Genomic DNA, 17660 nt, shown 5'->3' with positions numbered 1-17660 from the left:
CCTTCACCTCGCCGAATTTTGGCACAACACAACTGTGCACTCTGCCATCCAAATGTCACCATTCAAAGCTCTTTATGGTAGAAACCCTCCATCACTGCCAGACTATATTCCAGGGTCTGCATCAGTCCCCTCTCTAGACCTTTCCCTACAGAATCGGCAAGAAATTTTACAGCTTCTTAAAAATAACCTGACCAAATCTAGGAAACAGATGGAGGAACAGGCTATTAAAAAGAGACGAGATTTTACCTTTTCTGTGGGAGATCTGGTCCTTTTGAAGCTCCAACCGTACCGCCAACAAACGGTTGTCCGCCGCTCATCCCAAAAGCTCTCCAAACGTTACTTTGGACCGTTCAAGGTGCTCAGAAAAATTGGTCAAGTTGCCTATGAACTGGATCTGCCTTCTTCCTCTCGTATCCACCTAGTCGTCCATGTTTCCTTGCTAAGGCCGTATCATGGTGATGACCCCATCAAACATTTCACACCTCTACCTAATCCAGATCAACCCAACACAGGAAATATGATTTCTGAACCGGCTGAAATTTTTGGTCAAGGAGAGAACACACAGGACCATTCCAGACCTCTAGAAGCTAACAATGTACTTGTGACCAAAGACCTATCCACTTCACCTTCTACCATTACTTTCCAATGTCCTTCCACTTCACACAGCTCACTACCATTGGATCCCACTAATTTTTTTCCCAAATCTCTATCTGGACCGTCCATTCAAGATATTGGGAAACAGCTGGATCACACTTCCCCACCAGTCCACACTTCTCCACTCCCGCGTGCAACACACGACCCTCAATCTTCTCAAAGCTCACGCTCCAATCACTCTCTACCACCTGGCGAGCTGAACCTTGAGGACAAGATTCCTTTTGGAGCGGATGGTAATGATAGCAACCAAATTCACAAGAGGAAAACATCTAAGAGAGAGAGCAAAACACCAGGATGGTTGAAAAGTTTTTACTGATATTAAGGGGGGCGCAGCTATCAAATTATTACTTGACTTATTATCTCTATCTTCTAGCATTTGTTTGTAAGGTCCAAGCCCATTATGAGGCAACAGCTTAACCTAGCTATATATAGGTCACTGTATGCCAATGATTGGAATAAGAAGAATATTGAATGCAGCTTTTTAATTGTCTCTGTTGTTTATCTTCCTTGCAGCTTAGATCTAGTTATTTCCTGAACAATAATCTATCACTTACGCTAATGACATATAACAAATTTCAGAAGGAGTGACAGATGCACAAAAGATGTTTATATTTACGCTTCAGAGTAGTTCTATTCTATCCAGTTCTCTTGCGGTTGGTGAGAGTAAGACAAGTTGTTGCCCACAACTCAAAAACAGATAGAACATATAAACTCAACTTTACATTGTCTGTGAACACATGATCGGTGCTTGAGCACAGAAAAGCTGTCGGAGAAAAATAAACATAAGAATGGCCAAGACATACGGTTCACTGGTTAATTCACTAAAAGGTTCAATAACCCATCACAAAAGCCCATACATTATGCAAATAAAGACACAAGCCTCCATGACATGTTTCCTATCGGACTAATCCAATTAGTTTGTAACTTAGTCACAATAACTCGCCGTAGATTTGCTCAATAACTTTTAATGCAAAAATATAATTCTGTTATGTTTTTGTTCCATGATTAGGTACTTATCAGAATGTCAAGTGAGATAATAATTCGACCGACAAAGAAGAAATTAAAACTCACTGAGAGTGTAAGTAAAGACCGACTTGGCGACTTACCTGACTGCATTATCCTTCACATACTGTCTTTTTTGAATGCCAAAAACGCTGTTCAGACTTGCATTTTGTCCCCCAGATGGAAGGATCTTTGGAAACGTCTTCCTGCACTTATAGCATTCTTCAGATTTTCACACTTTCAAGATATTCAATAAATTCGTGTCTAAGGTTTTATCTCTTCACGATTCCTCTATCTCACTACACACTCTCAATTTCAGCCATAATGGTTGCTTGGAGTTTCACCTACTCAAAAGGATTGTGAATTGTGCTATTTCACACATAGTCCAGCGGTCAGGACTTAGTGTCCATGCTGACAATGCACAAATTCCGCCTAGCATATTTTCATCTCAGACTTTGACATATTTTAAGCTTGGTATTTACTCTGGTGTAGGTCATGAAACAATGTTTCCGAAATCTCTCAATTTTCCTGCATTAACCAATTTGCAACTATGGCATTTTGCATTTTCTGCTGAGGATAATGACCGTGCCGAGCCATTTTCAACCTTTAACAGATTGAATAGTTTGGTCCTTCACGATTGTACCGTGAAGGGTGCACAAACTCTCTCCATATCAAATGAAACACTTGTCAATTTAACCATGGATAAAAACATATACAACCTTTACAACATTGATCTAAGTACTCCAAGTCTTTGTAAGTTTGTTTTTACTGGTAGTCATTATCAGAATCTTTCTGGAAGCAATGCTTCTTCTCTTAAACATGTAGATATTTATGCACATGTAGTTCCATTTAGCGAAGACTCTCCTTATTTTCATTCAGCTGGCTACTAGAGCTTGCTAACATAAAATCATTGACGGTCTCTACAACTACTCTTCAGGTACTTTAACTTGGCATGTTTCACGCTATTTTTAACTTTCTTTTTGAGTTGCTCTATAATTTTTTAAAAATAAGTTTGGGAAGGGGGGGATTTTTATTAATTAAAGTGGAACTAATGGCTATTTTATAAGTATCTCTGAGGAGATTTGAACACCTTCCCTTAGGTTAAAATTTCTTTTTATTTATTTGTAAATTTTATTAAAAATTAATTGATTTACTTTAGACTATAATTCACTTGCATCCATCTTTGCTTAGGTTCTCTTCTTAATTCCTGATCTCTTGAAGATTAATCAACCTTCCTTGCTTAACTTGGAGTCGCTGAAAGTGAAAATGGAAGAAATTTTATAAATTTTGCATAACCCTGAAGGATGCAAAGTTACAGAAAGCCAAGTCACAGAGAGAAGCTGCAAGGATACGAAAAGCACTTAAAGAAGGATTGAGACCATCTTCACCTGTACCTGATAGAATAGTGGACTTCTTGCTTCAAAATTCACCATTGGCAGAAGTTGACTTCATCGATCGCTCAAGGCGACCTCTTTAAGAGAGATATTTATAATCGGTTTGTTTCTTGTTCCCTTCTCTGTTTCTGATTCCCAAGGTTTCTGATTTCCGAGGTCTCTTAGGTCATAACTACATGTTAATGAATAACTACAAGTCTCTTCGGTAAGGAAATAAATTGTACATATATATTGTGTCTAGTCTCAACTTAAGTGGATGCTCTATAGCAAGGATTATACTGCTTGTTGATACTCTATGAATATATGTTTGTGCGTGCGTGTGCATTGCTTCTTTAATCGTTTTTTGTGCCAATTTGAGTTAACTTCTAACTTATAAGCATTTGCTGCCAACATGTAAAAAAAGCTGGCGTGCATTTGAAATATAGGATCATTTTGAATTAGTATCTAGCAACTGAGATAATTACTAGTTTTTTCCAACTAATAAGAAAAGTTCTGATAAATTTATTGGTATTCATGGAGAAGTTAATGGATGTGACTTTTGAAATATTTATTGTGCATAAATTAATTTAAATTTGTACGTAAAATTTATTTAAAAATCTCAGTCATTTAAAAGATTATCTCAAATTTATGTGTTATGGGAAAAAAAAGTGCTGGTTGAAACACTTGCACAAACTAACACAATATTCTATTCTTTATTGTTGATCACATGATTTGTTTATCATATTATCCTAATGACTTTGTTATTGTCATTCACAATTTGCACCACTGTACTGGTACTCAACCTGAGTTCAAGTTGCTCCACTTGAACTTTACTTATGAAACTTAAAATAGAGCTTATGGAACATTTGAAAAATCAAATGAAAGACGCTGTGTAGGCAGCATGATTCTCTATATGATTCATTTGATTTTGACTTCTTGCTTCTTACATGCACAGTCGGTCCAAGGTGTTGCAAACAATGAAACCGCTTTAAACCTCAATGGCGAGACAGATTTGATCAAGGAGGTTGAAGGTGCTGTAATTTGGGTGATAAAAGGTTCTTGGCACAAAATCTTTTATCATGTAGGTTGGCTCAAGATGTTGCAGTAGTACTGCATTGATCTGTTTAGAGTTTAGACAAGTGATGCAGCAATTCCATACAAATTGATGTAATAGGAGTGTGCTTATCAAGTTCTGTAACTTAACCATTTTCTGATTCGGGATTTAGTCAAATCGTGTGCCTTAATTAATGTCAATTAACAAATGGAGGAAGTTGGGACGAGCAACAGGGGGCGTTGTTTGCTGCAATGAAGGTTATTTCCCCCCTCGTAAACTTTTTGCTAGCTTCCCCACTGCTGACTTGTCTATAACATGCTTATTTTATTCTAGAAGAGCACTGCTATTGTATTGCCTATAAATATAATTTATCATATGCAAAAATACAATTAATCTATTCCTACAATCGTTGCCAAGCCTATCAAATCCTCCATATAAAGAAGACTGAAGATTATTTATTGCTTTTTGAAGTTGCAAAGAAAAATTACACTTTCCGATCCATTTCAACAATACATAAAATAAATGAGAATTGGGGACATTCATCTTCAGTGTAAAATAGTTTTACACCGACTTCCAATGAGAATCCAACATTTTGCCGTTATTTTTAAAATTCTGGTTATAAAGCAGACTTACGTGGCAATATTCTGAACTCTCTCATTTACATTGACAATATGTCTCCGTTAAACTCTTTATGAAAGAAGGGAGAGATACCATTACACCTTTCAACTCAAATCAAGGAAAAATGGAACTCCAGTAGAGTTCAACCATTCATTTCCTTGTATAAACTGTCTAACAGTGAACTGACTTGCCTCAGTAGCGTTTGTAATGACTTTATAACCTGGCCACGTAACTCTAGCACTTGTATTCGAACCAGGACCTCTATTCTTATATTCACCATAGAACAATGTATCCAAAGCAAACGTTCCATTCCACTCTAACCATCCTGCTGGATCAATCAAATTATCTATAAAAGAATTCAGATAAACAGTTCTTGAATATTTTTTCCAAGGACGACCAAGGTAACTCTTGAACGTTGATTGGACTGGAATCAAATCCGCAGCAGCTGCAATTTTACAATTCAATATTGAAATTCCGGTATTTTGGTTAGGATCTTCTCTGCCTTGTGCAGTGAACAAATTCTTTTGCTTTGGATCGGGTTTACGTGCATATAGGTTGCAGTTTTGGAATACCACAGCTGCGTTGCCAAAGATGAAGTCTACAGTTCCATAAACATCACATTCGCGGTAGAATTGACGGAGGGAGTGGACATAGAGAGTGTCCTGGTAAGCCACAAAGCTACATTGATAGAAGGCTGAGAAGTCGGCACCATTTCTCACCGCTACCGCTTGATGTTTGCTAGGTCCGGCTGAGTTCTCAAAGGTTATACCTTTGGCTATGAATTTGTCTCCCACAACAGCTGAAAACCACCAATATTCAATTGTGTAAAAATTTGAAGAACAATTGAAGCAATTAAGCAAAATATATTATTAAAAACAGCTAAAAAAAAAAAGTAACATAAAAGAAAATTAATTTATTAAATTACTTGTTTCATTTTATAGTATTGGTGTCTCTTTCTCTTACGTTTCACTCATAACTAACACACTTTGAAGAGAAAGAAGTCATTTTATGCCATTTTTTACTTTGATTAGCTTGACTGAAATCCCATACTTTAATGATATTTAATTTAGCTAAAATTATTGTTTTTGGCAATGAGTAAACTTATTTAATAATGCTCGATATTTTTGTCGTTTTTTCAATGTCCTTTTCTTTAGTTGGCTGGTGGTCCATGTAAAATATATATACTTTCTTGCTTAATTGGATCTGATTTGATAACTTAACAAGGGGAGGGAAAACTGGGTACACCTGCAAATTGAGATTTGGATTTATGTATCATCTTTCGGTGTTCAATCATAGCCAATTAAGATGGACCACCACCAATAGATCTTAAATTTTTTTAAAATATTTCTCACACGTCACATCTCTGAAGTGTAATAACAGCCTACATTTTTTTAGTACAGTACATTAATATAATAAAAAATGAGGAGATAAAAATAATATATGATAAAAGATAAATGTAATAAAAAGACATTAGAAGAAAATTAGGCAAAGGAACTGAAAATATTGAAGTGTCGATAAAATAGGAATCGAGAACCAACATTCGGTATTAGTTCTAATTAGTACGAATGTATTGAGAGAGAAAAACTCATATTTTCTGACTTAAATAAATAAATAAATACAGTTATACCTAAATGCATGGATGAAATAGTTTAAATAATCTTAAATGAAAAATAAGTTAAATAAATAGTTCTTGGCGTTTGTACCGACACTGGTCTATAATTTAGATTTAAGAAATGATATTTGTATAACTATTTTCTAACAATTTTTGTGACAACTTTCTCTCTCATACTCACATTATATTATTATTTTCTCTTGCTATTATTTTGATATTTGTGCCAATACATAATTTTCTTTGTAAAAATATGGTTGTCCATTTAATTGTCAAACAAATTGATGTTCAAATATTACTCTGTCACAAAGTGCAGGTCCCTTTCTCCTATACAAAATTTGCATGTTCTAACGCAGCTCTGCATGGGTGCATGTCTGTCTTTTTCTATAACTAATTATTGTTCTAATAATTTAAAATGACTTTTATCAATTAAGTTCATTTCCCCAACTAAATATAGGAATCTCTATGTTGCATTAACCATAATTTTCCCAATTAGAATCATTTTACCTTGATAATGAACATCTAATAACAAGAAGAATTTAAGTTGTATTCAATTGCTCTATAATTTTTTATGTTAACTCTCAGTTTTAGAGGAAAGGATCTTTGGTATTTAGAGTCCGACTAAGAGGTAATTAAAGTCTGATCAATAATTATTTTACTCATAAATCAAACTCAGATTATTTTGAACAATTTATAATTTGATGAAATTTATTAGCTATTTGAGCTCAATTGTTTGGTTTCACTGTTATTTTCTCACATGCATCTAAGCAAATCACATTATAATGTACATTGTTTAGGTTGAATTTTAAAATATTTATTAGTTATTTGATTTGATTAGATGCACATGTAAAAATATTGGCTTAGATGTTCTTTTGGTCCCTTAAGTATTTAACTGGTATCGCTTTGGTCCCTTAACTAAAAAAATGATTGTTTGAGTATTTAAGTTATTTTTTAGTCTCGTTTTGGTCCCTTCTGTTAGGTTTCCGTTAGGGTTAAAAAAAAAGATTAACTCCTAGACACGTGTCACCTTGTCATTGGCTATGAGTTTTTTTTTTACAAAAAAATAATATTTTTTAAAAAACATATTTTATTTTTTAAAAATACCCAGAACCAATGGCAAGGTCACACGTGTTCAGGAGATAATTTTTTTTTAAACTCTAACGGAAACCTAACAGAAGGGACCAAAACGAGACTAATAAAAACTTAAAGTACTCAAACAAAATTTTTTTTTAATTAAGGGACCAAAATGATACCAATTAAATACTTAAGGGACCAAAAGAGCATTTAAGTCAAAAATATTTACATCGTTAATGCATCGTGAATACATGCAAATTAATCCAACAATAATAACATACATGATAATAAAAATAGTATTGCTGCTTTTGTAAAAAAAAAAAAAAGAGTATTATTGTTGTTGAAACTAACGAAATAATTTTCATTTTCTATTTAATTTATTCACATCATTTAATTTTTTTACCTGCATATATGTGGGACAAAATAATTTGTATTTGGAGTTTGTATTCAAGTAGGATTTGTTATCCCTTATACTCTTTTGTTTTCTTACGAAATATATCCCTTTGTACTTATATTCCATTTTCCATTCAATTCTTTTATCTTTTTCTTAGGGATATTTTTAGGGAAAAGTTAATTAGTGATCTGGTGTACTCTTTATGACCTGTAAATAATAACTTGTTATAAAAATATGTGTAATCAATGAATTAAAAATCGAAATATTTAAATTTTTTATAAAATAATATCTTCATTTGAAATTCTTAAAAAGAGTGTTCTGAAGATACTCATTAACAAAACTCATATTTTTATTTAGAGAAATGATATTTGAATATCCATTTGATGACAACTTTTATGACAACTTTCTCTCTCATACTCACATTATTTTTCACTTTATTTCTCTATTGCTATGGTTTCAATGCCAATACTAATTTTTCTTTATAAATTATGGTTGTCAAATAAGTTATCATCAAATTGGTTCTTCAAATAACATTCCTCTTTTATTTATTTCCTTGATCTAAATGCAGTCTACAATTAATACGAGGAAAATTAGTAGAAAAAGGTTGAAATTTAATTAAACTTACCAAAAGTAGATGATTGGAAAGTGGTCCACCCATCTACAACATTTCTACTGGCCTTCACAACAGTCTGTCCAATCCCATCTCCAACCAACATCAAATTGGTTTTCTTCTTTATCACTTCCACGTTTTCAAAGTAAGCCCCAGCTTTTATGTGTATCACAAATCTGTAACACACTATTTAAGGTCACATAATAGGAAGAAAACAAAAACGTAACATAAATAATTTTGATGAATAAAGCCATGAAGAAAAAAGTTTTTTTAGTAAACTAACATGTCTCCAATCTCCAAGGACCATGTTCAATTGTGGAAATGAATATAACAAAATGTCAAGGATTTGTTTAAAGAATTAATCTCTATCAATATATTATTGCATGTGCATTTGACATAAATTATGAGTATAGATCATGTCTCACAATATGGTGTTGCAGCGGTAATAACCATTAAAATTAGAGAGATAAATTTTATCTTTCTACATTGAATGGTCCACGACCATGCAACACCATATTATTGTCGTATATGATCTATATTCATAATTTATAGGTATGTGCGTACTTACCTAGTTGCGCTAGAATTTGGAGCTGCAGCAATTGCTTCACCTATAGTGGCAAAGTTGCCTGTGCCATCTTTAGCAACCACAAGATCAAACTTGGTTTGATTCACTGCAGCTTGTAGTAGCTTCCTATCTTTCGGGGACACCCATGATGGAAACCCATCTTTCACTTTACCATATTCAGGAAAAGTTTCAGACTCAGAAGCTTTAGTTTTCACTCCAGGAACTTTTTTCAACATGGCAAGTGAGTTACTAACGTGACTAGAAATATCATTCAACTTAGCCTCAATTTTTTTTCTCAATTTCGATTTACTATAAGCAAAACCATCCAAACATGTGTACACATTGGTCATTGCACCACTAAGTAGAGTTTGACAGTCACGCTTACTGCTAGAAGCTACTGTGGTTTGAGTTTGAGAGAGATCAGAAATGGTTGTTTTGAGTTCGTCAATGGTAGTGTCAAATAAATTGACACAATCCTCAAGCGCTCTTTGGTCAAGTATGCTTTGTGCACTTCGACCGCGAATTCGGAGTCCGGTGCAATTGGAAGATGATTGCTTAACCTCTTTTATGGTGTTGTTGAGGACAGAGCAAATAATTTGCGGGACTGTTTTTGAGGTAAGATCTGGGAGAGTGGATAAGGTTGAGACACAAAGGTCTTGATAGAGTGTTCCTTCGCATGCTGATTGGGCTACTTGAATGTGGTTTGTTTGGAGTGTTGCTGCTGTTGCTAATTTTGAGAAATTGGTAACTGAAAATAGTAGAACTAAAATTGTGGAGAGAATTGGCATGAGAGCCAGCAATGATGCTGTTTTCCCTCTCATGGTAAAGGAGAGAATAATTGTAGTTGTGCTGGATCTATGAGATTTAGATTATAATAATTATAGTGTTTTTGAGAGTGGGGGTTATTGGCAATATAAATATGGTAGTTGAGTGCATAAATGAAAATATAGTTGTGACTGTGAGTTTCTCTGTACGTAGAGACAGCAAGATATATACTTATCTTCATTCAAGTTAAATGCTTTATTAGTTTATTTGAACTCTCTCTATATGGAAGGTTAAGCATACTTGTATCATTTCGTTCTATATATCTACACTGACTAATCTAGTAGTAGCAGCCCTTTCCTATAAGCCGTTTCACTCATTAACTAAGTGGTATTTTGCTGTATTTCCAATTTATATATAGACTATTGTTATCTCTTTTTTTAAGTCTACTTATTAATTAAAGTAGTAAATGTTCGTAGAACTCAATCAAAATATATAATTAGTCCATTAGTTGAAAGAATATCATATCTTATAGTTTTTTTTTTTTTTTTTTTAAGGACTACAAGGTATGAACATTTACTTAAAAAATTGTATAAAAAAGAATTATAAAGTATGATACTCTTCTAACTAACGGACTAATTATATATTTTGATTGAGTTCTAATCGAGGTCTTAAAAAATTGTATTGAGTTTTTTCATCTATTTCAATATCAGATTCATATTCTGTAAGTACACTTTTAAACTATTACCCTGGAGCTAGATAAGGACTAAAATATCTAACAAAGCAACTTAGAGGTTGGGGAACCCAAGTCCCAAGTAACCAAATTTAGATTTAATTTTTCATGTTAATTTTTTTGAACAACAGATTTTTAGAATAGTTAGTTTTATTTTATGGATTGATTTATTTTCTCGTTTGGATCCCCCTGAACTACTCAATGTACGTGTTTAATTCAACTATACAAAATCGATTTATAAAAACTATCTACTTATAAACAAATGTTCATATCACACCTCTCATTAAACGTGGTACTCGAGTGGGATAATGACAAACCACGTTCCCTTGAAAGCTGCAACTATTAATTAGCTTCAAAGAATTCACGCTTGTCTGGTCATTAATCTTATAGTTGTGAGTACTAGTCACTTAAAATTGTTAACTAGTTGTTCTGGAAATTTCAAATTAACAGGGGAGCAGTGATAAGTATTTCTAGTAACTAAGGGGGTCCATTTGCGCAACAAATTCCCTGGACCCGAGCTATCTCAGCAAATTGGAGGCATGCATACCTACCAAAAAGTAATCAAAATTTAAGAGCTTGCTCATCCTCTTATTAACATATCAACTTAAGTGATATTAGTTGATCTTGCTGTGTTCGTGACTTCGTGTTATAAGCGGGACGTGTGGCTTGAAATTTCAACATTAATTTTTCTTTTACATTGTTAATTCTTCTGGTCTAGCTAACCTCCATTCAATTGTTACCTAATAAGATAAGATATTTGTCGTTCATCACTTTATTATGTATAATAATTCGAACTAAATATTAGGTGTTGATAGTAAGATACAAATACATTGGCCCCAATGCATTAACGAGGAGATATATATATATATATATAGTTATTGTTCTTCCGTACGGCGATTATGCTTAATCCATGTCAAAGTGTCGGTAGCATAGCATTTCGCTAGCACCGCATTTTCTTTAAAGAAAACTGGGACCATTTCTAAAGTTGGCAACCTTTTGCATAAGATTCTCTTTAAAAAAATTATGCTCCTCTTTATTTACTAACTTACTTTTAATATGTAACAAGTATCATGATAAAGGAACCATTTCTTTCCCTTAGAAAGTAAATTTAATTAGAAATTATTTTAATTATTAACAAATTTAATATTTATTAACTTTTTCTAATGCTTATAATTTGATCAATAGAGTTCTATGAATTTTTTTTTTCCACAAACCAAAATGATATATTAATAACAACGATGATCCATCCTGCATAAGGTGGGCTAAAAATGAATCATCAGATAAAAGTTACAATAGAGTCCTATGAGTTAAGATCCTTTTTCGTTTTTAAAAAAAAACGGAGGACTCTCTTGGGAGAGAAATAAACATAGAGAAAAATTATTATTTTTAAGGAAAAGAAATTAAAAAATTGTCTAGCCTAGCTCAATTGACAAATGTCGAAATTGTGAGGCTAAATGTCGTGATCTGTTTTCGAACCAAAAATTTCACAGCTGTGTGTGAGTTTAGTTTCAATGGCTTACAACTTCGACCAAAATAAAAAAGAAATTAAAAAATTGAATATGAGGAAATTCATTACCTATTTTTTTTTATGTCTCTCTTCGAAAAGAACCTTAATCCATTCTTAATGGGGGAATTACACGATAAGAATAAGACAGTACTTGTTGGGTGAGTGTAGGTTTTTTTTATTGGAGAGAGAGTAAAATTAAGAGAGAGATAGGAGAGTAATTTAAAGGAGAGGAGAGGATCCAATCCCACAAGTACATGTGAATGCTTTTACATTTATTTTGAAATTGGAGAATAATCTCTAACACTCAAGTCCTTTATTTAGGAAAAGTGAAGTTTCTACTAATATAGCAAGCCTTTACTACTGAGTTTCAGAGTGAATGTGACAGGGCAAGATCCGTGCATAGTTGTGACCTGTTACCAATGGAGCAGCGCAATGCAACGAGATTGGGTAGTGGGTACAACGCCTTCCTTTAAATTTGTTGGCCATTATCTGTTCCTTTAATTCAAGGTCCGTGTTGGACCAGGAACACACACCCTCCTAGACTTTTCAAAGGAAAATAAAAATACTAATGATAAAGAATGTCCTTAGAGAATTTATATAAATTTTATATTGAAAAATGATGTATTCAATTATTTCAATTTTTAAAGCCAAATATTGTTGTTTTCAATGTGAAATGTCGGTTTTTAGTTTTCTTTACAAATGTTCTTATGACATTTGTTACTAAAATCCCCCCCAAAAAAAAAACACCCTCGCCGGCATGGTACACAATCAAATGATCTTTGGATGGGGTTGTGTAGTTCGTCGAAGATTTTGCTTGATCAAAAGATTAGATGTTGTGTTAGTGATGAAGTTCAAGTTAATTTCTGACTTATCTTTTAAACGCAATAATTATTAATGTTCTTCTCATAAATGATGTATTCAATTCAGAATGCTTACTAATATTGCAAACAATGTTCATAAATGTTGCATTTTTCTATATGAGGTGGGTTATTCAACTGATCACCAACCAACATTGACATTACATGGAAGCCATGATATAATAATACATATCATATCAATCAAGCTAACAAATATAGTGATAACTGCTGGCTAGTCGACGTGATGACACAACCAAAAAAATTCACCATAATAGAATCACCTATAGTCATGTGTTGCACGAATTGAACTCAAATCCAACACAAACCCCAACCAACCACTACATATATAAAATTTGAAATCTAGATAGCTCTCTTTCTATATTGCAATATTGCATGTCCTTTATAACAATGGGTTGGAAAGCCTTCTCTATTGCTACTACATTCTCAATTTTCTTTCTCCTTCCATTCTTTGCATTTCTAGCTACCGCAAATGACACCCTTGTACCTCCAGAAACCATTTGTAAATCATCCCAATATCCATCTTATTGCACAAATCTACTTCCAAAACAAAATGCCAAAGTCCATGACTTTGCTAGATTCTCAATTCAAAAATCCATGTTTCAGTCCCAAAAATTTTTGAACTCATTGAACTTCTATCTTGAGTCTACTTTTACCAAAGAGACAATAAATGCTCTCAAAGATTGTTTATTTCTCTCCCAACTCACCTCACAATACTTATCAAAATCCAATTATGTTGCACTCAAAAATACTAATGAAACTCTCTACACCTCCCAAGTTGATGATACTCAAACCCTTCTAAGTGCGGTTATAACCAACCATCAAACATGTTTAGATGGACTAATTACCGTGGCTAATTCTAATTTGACTATAGAAAATGATCTTATTAGCCAACTCTCTAATGATAGCAAACTCTACAGTGTTTCACTTGATCTATTCACAAAGGGTTGGGTGCATGAAAAAAAGAACAAGACATTATGGAATTCTACCGGGTTGCATCCTCGTTTCAAAAACGGTAGATTGCCTATGAAGATGTCAAATCGAACCAGAGTCATTTACCATTCTTCAAGAGGCGGAGGAGAAACCCATGATGATGATGATCAAAGTGGTGTTTTGGTTAGGGACATTGTTGTTGTTAGTCAAGATGGGAGTGGAAACTTTACAACTATCAATGATGCTGTTGCTGCTGCTCCAAATAACACTATCAATGCAACAAATGGATATTTCATGATATTTATCAAAGAGGGCGTTTATGAAGAATATGTCTCTATCCCTCAAAACAAGGCGTATCTGATGATGATCGGAGATGGAATCAACCGAACAATTATCACCGGCAATCACAGTGTTGGTGATGGATGGACAACTTTTAATTCCCCAACATTTGGTAAGAAAACAATTTTTATTTCATTTTCAGAAACTATATATACATCTTTTGGTTAGGTCTAATTCAATCCTTACAAAATCAGCTTTTACAATGAAGATTGTCTTCATTTATAAACACATTTTCAGACTATATCTTATTGGACGTGAGACTTTTAACAAAAAGTTTACTTTAAACTAGCAGTGCAATTGTTTTCCTCACCGAGAAATTTTACGTAAGTCTACTATATGTTTTTGTAGCTGTCGTAGCACCAGGATTTGTAGCAGTTAACATAACATTTCGGAACACAGCCGGGCCAAGCAAATTCCAAGCAGTTGCAATGAGAAGTGGGGCAGATATGTCCAGTTTCTATCGTTGCAGCTTTGAAGGGTACCAAGACACTCTCTATGCACATTCACTAAGGCAATTTTATAAAGAATGCGACATTTATGGAACAATAGATTTTATATTTGGAAACGCCGCAGTTGTTTTGCAAAACTGCAATATATATCCTCGTCTTCCCTTACATGGACAATTCAATCCCATCACCGCTCAAGGACGCACTGATCCAAACCAAAACACAGGCATTTCCATTCACAATTGCACTGTTAAACCAGCTGAAGATTTAGCTCCAAGTGTTAGTACTGTGAAAACTTACCTTGGGAGGCCATGGAAAGAGTATTCAAGAACTGTTGTTATGCAGTCTTTTTTGGAAAATTTGATTGACCAAGCTGGTTGGTCCATTTGGAGTGGTGATTTTGCACTCTCTACGTTGTATTATGCAGAGTTTGATAATAGAGGACCTGGTGCAGACACTTCTAATAGAGTTACATGGCCAGGGTACCATGTGATTAATGCTACAGATGCTTCAAATTTTACGGTTGACAATTTTCTGCAGGGGAATGTTTGGTTGCCTCAAATGGGAGTTCCTTATATTCGTGAACTTACAACTTTTAATTAGAGAACACAAGAGGAACGATGAATAAAGGACTACATATTGAGGATTAATTGATGCTGATTGAAGACCAAAATTATTTGATATATTTATTCTTTGCTGTTGTTTTTAATATACTTCAAAAGTTTTTCAAAAGGAAGAGCTGCAGGTTTTATTTGGTGGGTGTTCTGCTTCCTTTGCTACGCATTGTATTTTTTTCTTTTGTATGATTAATGTGGTGAATATAGTGAAAATTTTCACTTGAATTTTCTTTGTTGGAAAGATTGCTTCTCACTAATGTTTTAAAAGTTGGACATTGAATTTCCAGACAACCGTAACTAGATCGTCAAAATAACATAACAATATTGTTGGAACAATTAGGATTCCAAATTGTGAAGAAAGAGATCAAAGAGGGGATGAATAGGTTGAGACGAAGATAGTGATCAACTTAGGCTTATGAGAGAATAACAAAAATTATATAAAAGGAATGTGTACAAAGTTCATGAAAGATTACATATATATGAAGCAATCCAACTAACTTTTTTTATTACTTGTCCTACAAGTTGTAACCAACTTAACTACCTCGATGGACTAACCCAATTTTTTTACTTGCTTCACAAATTAATAAATAAGTGAGAAAAACGCTTCGACTTTGTTTGCGAGTTTGGAGAGGAATGGATGAAAGCGTTTGGAAAAAAAAAAAAGGAAGGACTAGGTGGAAGAAATAGAAGAGAATGGGAGGAAGGGCTTTGGGGGAGTTTACTTTTCTTCAAAATATAAAATTCTCCTCATTTAGAGGAACTAAAAAATTGTATTGGAGGAGCGGGTTTATGTGAATTTTTCAAATTTAATATATGTTGTTATAGTATTCTTAAAGTTAAAAATATATTAACCATAAGCATTAATTTATCACTCTCTAAAAAAATACTCTATAAAAAAATGTGAAAGATTTATCAATTTTCACCTATTTTTTTGTCTCCGAAAACCTCCCCTCCCCTCCAAACTCCCAAACAAAGTGTCACACAAGTACCGCAATGATCCTCTCGTTTGTTCGTCAGAGTTGCATCAACCAGCTCCTAATTTGACTCTTTACTCAACTTTGCTTGTACTTCAATTGGAGTCACAACTGCATTGCAGTTAACCATGTCGAAATTCTTCAGCCCATCTTCAACATAGTTCTTCCGATGCAAAAAGATTCCTTTGCTAGTGCGCGTAAATTCCATTCCTAGGAAAATATGATAAGTTGGCACAGTCTGATATTTCAAATTGGATTAATAGTGTTTTATCCCCTATAATATAGTTCATTTTCGGTTTAAACCCCTAAAAAAAATTTGGTTTGAAATTCATCCTCGTAAAAAAAAAATCCAGAAGAACCCCCATCCAACTCAGCAGAATCTAATACGTGGCGCTGACTTACCATTTTTTTTTTAATTGGCCACGTGCGGAAAAGCCTTTCCACATAAGATTTTCAATTCAGAATATCTCAAAATTAATTTTAAAAAATCTGAAAAAATTAAGATTTTATTTCAAAAATTAAAAAAAAAATAGAAAATATCAAAACCTTATTCAAATTTCTTACCAAAAATTTTATAAATCGAAAAATATTTAAAAAAAAAATTATACTTAAAAATTCATTTTTTTCGAAATTAAGAAGATTTTTGAAAGTCCTAGAATTTAATTTTTAAAATAAAAAAATAAACTCAAAATTTAAAATAAAGGTCTGATTCTTTTCAAAAAAAAAACATTTCTGGAAAAAAATCTTTGAAAATAAAAAATTTAGATCATATTTTTTTAGAATTGAAAATTCTGAAAAATTAAAAATATTTTTCCTGAATTGCATTTTTTTCTGAAAAAATTCTGGCTAAATTGCATTTTTGGTCCTTTAACTATTTAGGTAGTATCGCTTTGGTCCTTTAATTAATATTTAATTTATTTTGGTCCCTTAATTTCTCTCTGTTACATATTTTGGTCCTTTCTGTTAGTTTAAATTCCAAAACGTTAGATTTTCTTCATTTTCTTCTGGAATTTTTTTGGGATTCTTGTTGTTACATGTGTTATTTGTATTGAAAATTAAGAGTATTTTTGAAAAGAAAAATTCAGCCCAAAAATGCTGAAAGAGATGGTTTTCTTTATATAGTATAGATTACTTTTTGTCACAAATGTGTGCCGGTCCAAATTATTTTGATTTGAGGTTGTGCTGAAAAAAGTTTTACCCTTGTTTCAAATGGAATATGTATGTGAGCCATTTGTCAAGTTGACAAGGAGTAAGGACTGAACCCATATCTTTCAAAATCATGATTTTAACATCAGTTTCGATGGATAATCTATAAGTATATGATCTATTAGTGAATTTGTTAGTTTTTTTAATTAAAAAATTATTACTCCCTTTAACCTAAATTAAAAATTCTGAAAAATTAAAAATATTTGTCCTGAATTGCATTTTTTTCTGAAAAAATTCTGGCTAAATTGCATTTTTGGTCCTTTAACTATTTAAGTATTATCGCTTTGGTCCTTTAATTAATATTCAATTTATTTT

General features: G+C 33.1%; 2 protein-coding genes across 2 annotated transcripts; one reads left to right on the top strand and one right to left on the bottom strand.

Annotated features, from left to right (window-relative positions):
• Positions 1 to 4434: 4434 nt before the first annotated feature.
• LOC25499611 (pectinesterase) lies at positions 4435 to 10065 on the bottom strand. The gene is made up of 3 exons (XM_013594922.3): positions 8957 to 10065; positions 8404 to 8564; positions 4435 to 5500 (listed from the first exon to the last, which is right to left on the bottom strand). The coding sequence occupies exons 1-3, from the start codon at positions 9772 to 9774 to the stop codon at positions 4806 to 4808; spliced, it is 1674 nt and encodes a 557-aa protein (XP_013450376.1). The 5' UTR covers positions 9775 to 10065; the 3' UTR covers positions 4435 to 4805.
• A 3114-nt stretch (positions 10066 to 13179) lies between these two features.
• On the top strand, positions 13180 to 15406 carry LOC25499610 (pectinesterase). The gene is made up of 2 exons (XM_013594921.3): positions 13180 to 14214; positions 14451 to 15406. The coding sequence occupies exons 1-2, from the start codon at positions 13206 to 13208 to the stop codon at positions 15149 to 15151; spliced, it is 1710 nt and encodes a 569-aa protein (XP_013450375.2). The 5' UTR covers positions 13180 to 13205; the 3' UTR covers positions 15152 to 15406.
• Positions 15407 to 17660: the final 2254 nt, after the last annotated feature.

Source organism: Medicago truncatula, chromosome 7 (assembly GCF_003473485.1).
Source record: "Medicago truncatula cultivar Jemalong A17 chromosome 7, MtrunA17r5.0-ANR, whole genome shotgun sequence".
Taxonomy (NCBI): Eukaryota; Viridiplantae; Streptophyta; class Magnoliopsida; order Fabales; family Fabaceae; genus Medicago; species Medicago truncatula.
This window is presented reverse-complemented; position numbering and strand designations above follow the sequence as displayed.

Bases quoted from the DNA above. Each gene is read 5' to 3' on its own strand.
- LOC25499610 (XM_013594921.3), top strand. From the start codon at position 13,206: ATGTCCTTTATAACAATGGGTTGGAAAGCCTTCTCTATTGCTACTACA. The intron at 14,215-14,450 runs GTAAGAAAACAA...ATGTTTTTGTAG, and splicing joins TTTTAATTCCCCAACATTTG to CTGTCGTAGCACCAGGATTT.
- LOC25499611 (XM_013594922.3), bottom strand. From the start codon at position 9,774: ATGAGAGGGAAAACAGCATCATTGCTGGCTCTCATGCCAATTCTCTCC. The intron at 8,565-8,956 runs GTAAGTACGCAC...AGTGTGTTACAG, and splicing joins CCAAATTCTAGCGCAACTAG to ATTTGTGATACACATAAAAG. The intron at 5,501-8,403 runs GTAAGTTTAATT...GGTGGTTTTCAG, and splicing joins TTTCCAATCATCTACTTTTG to CTGTTGTGGGAGACAAATTC.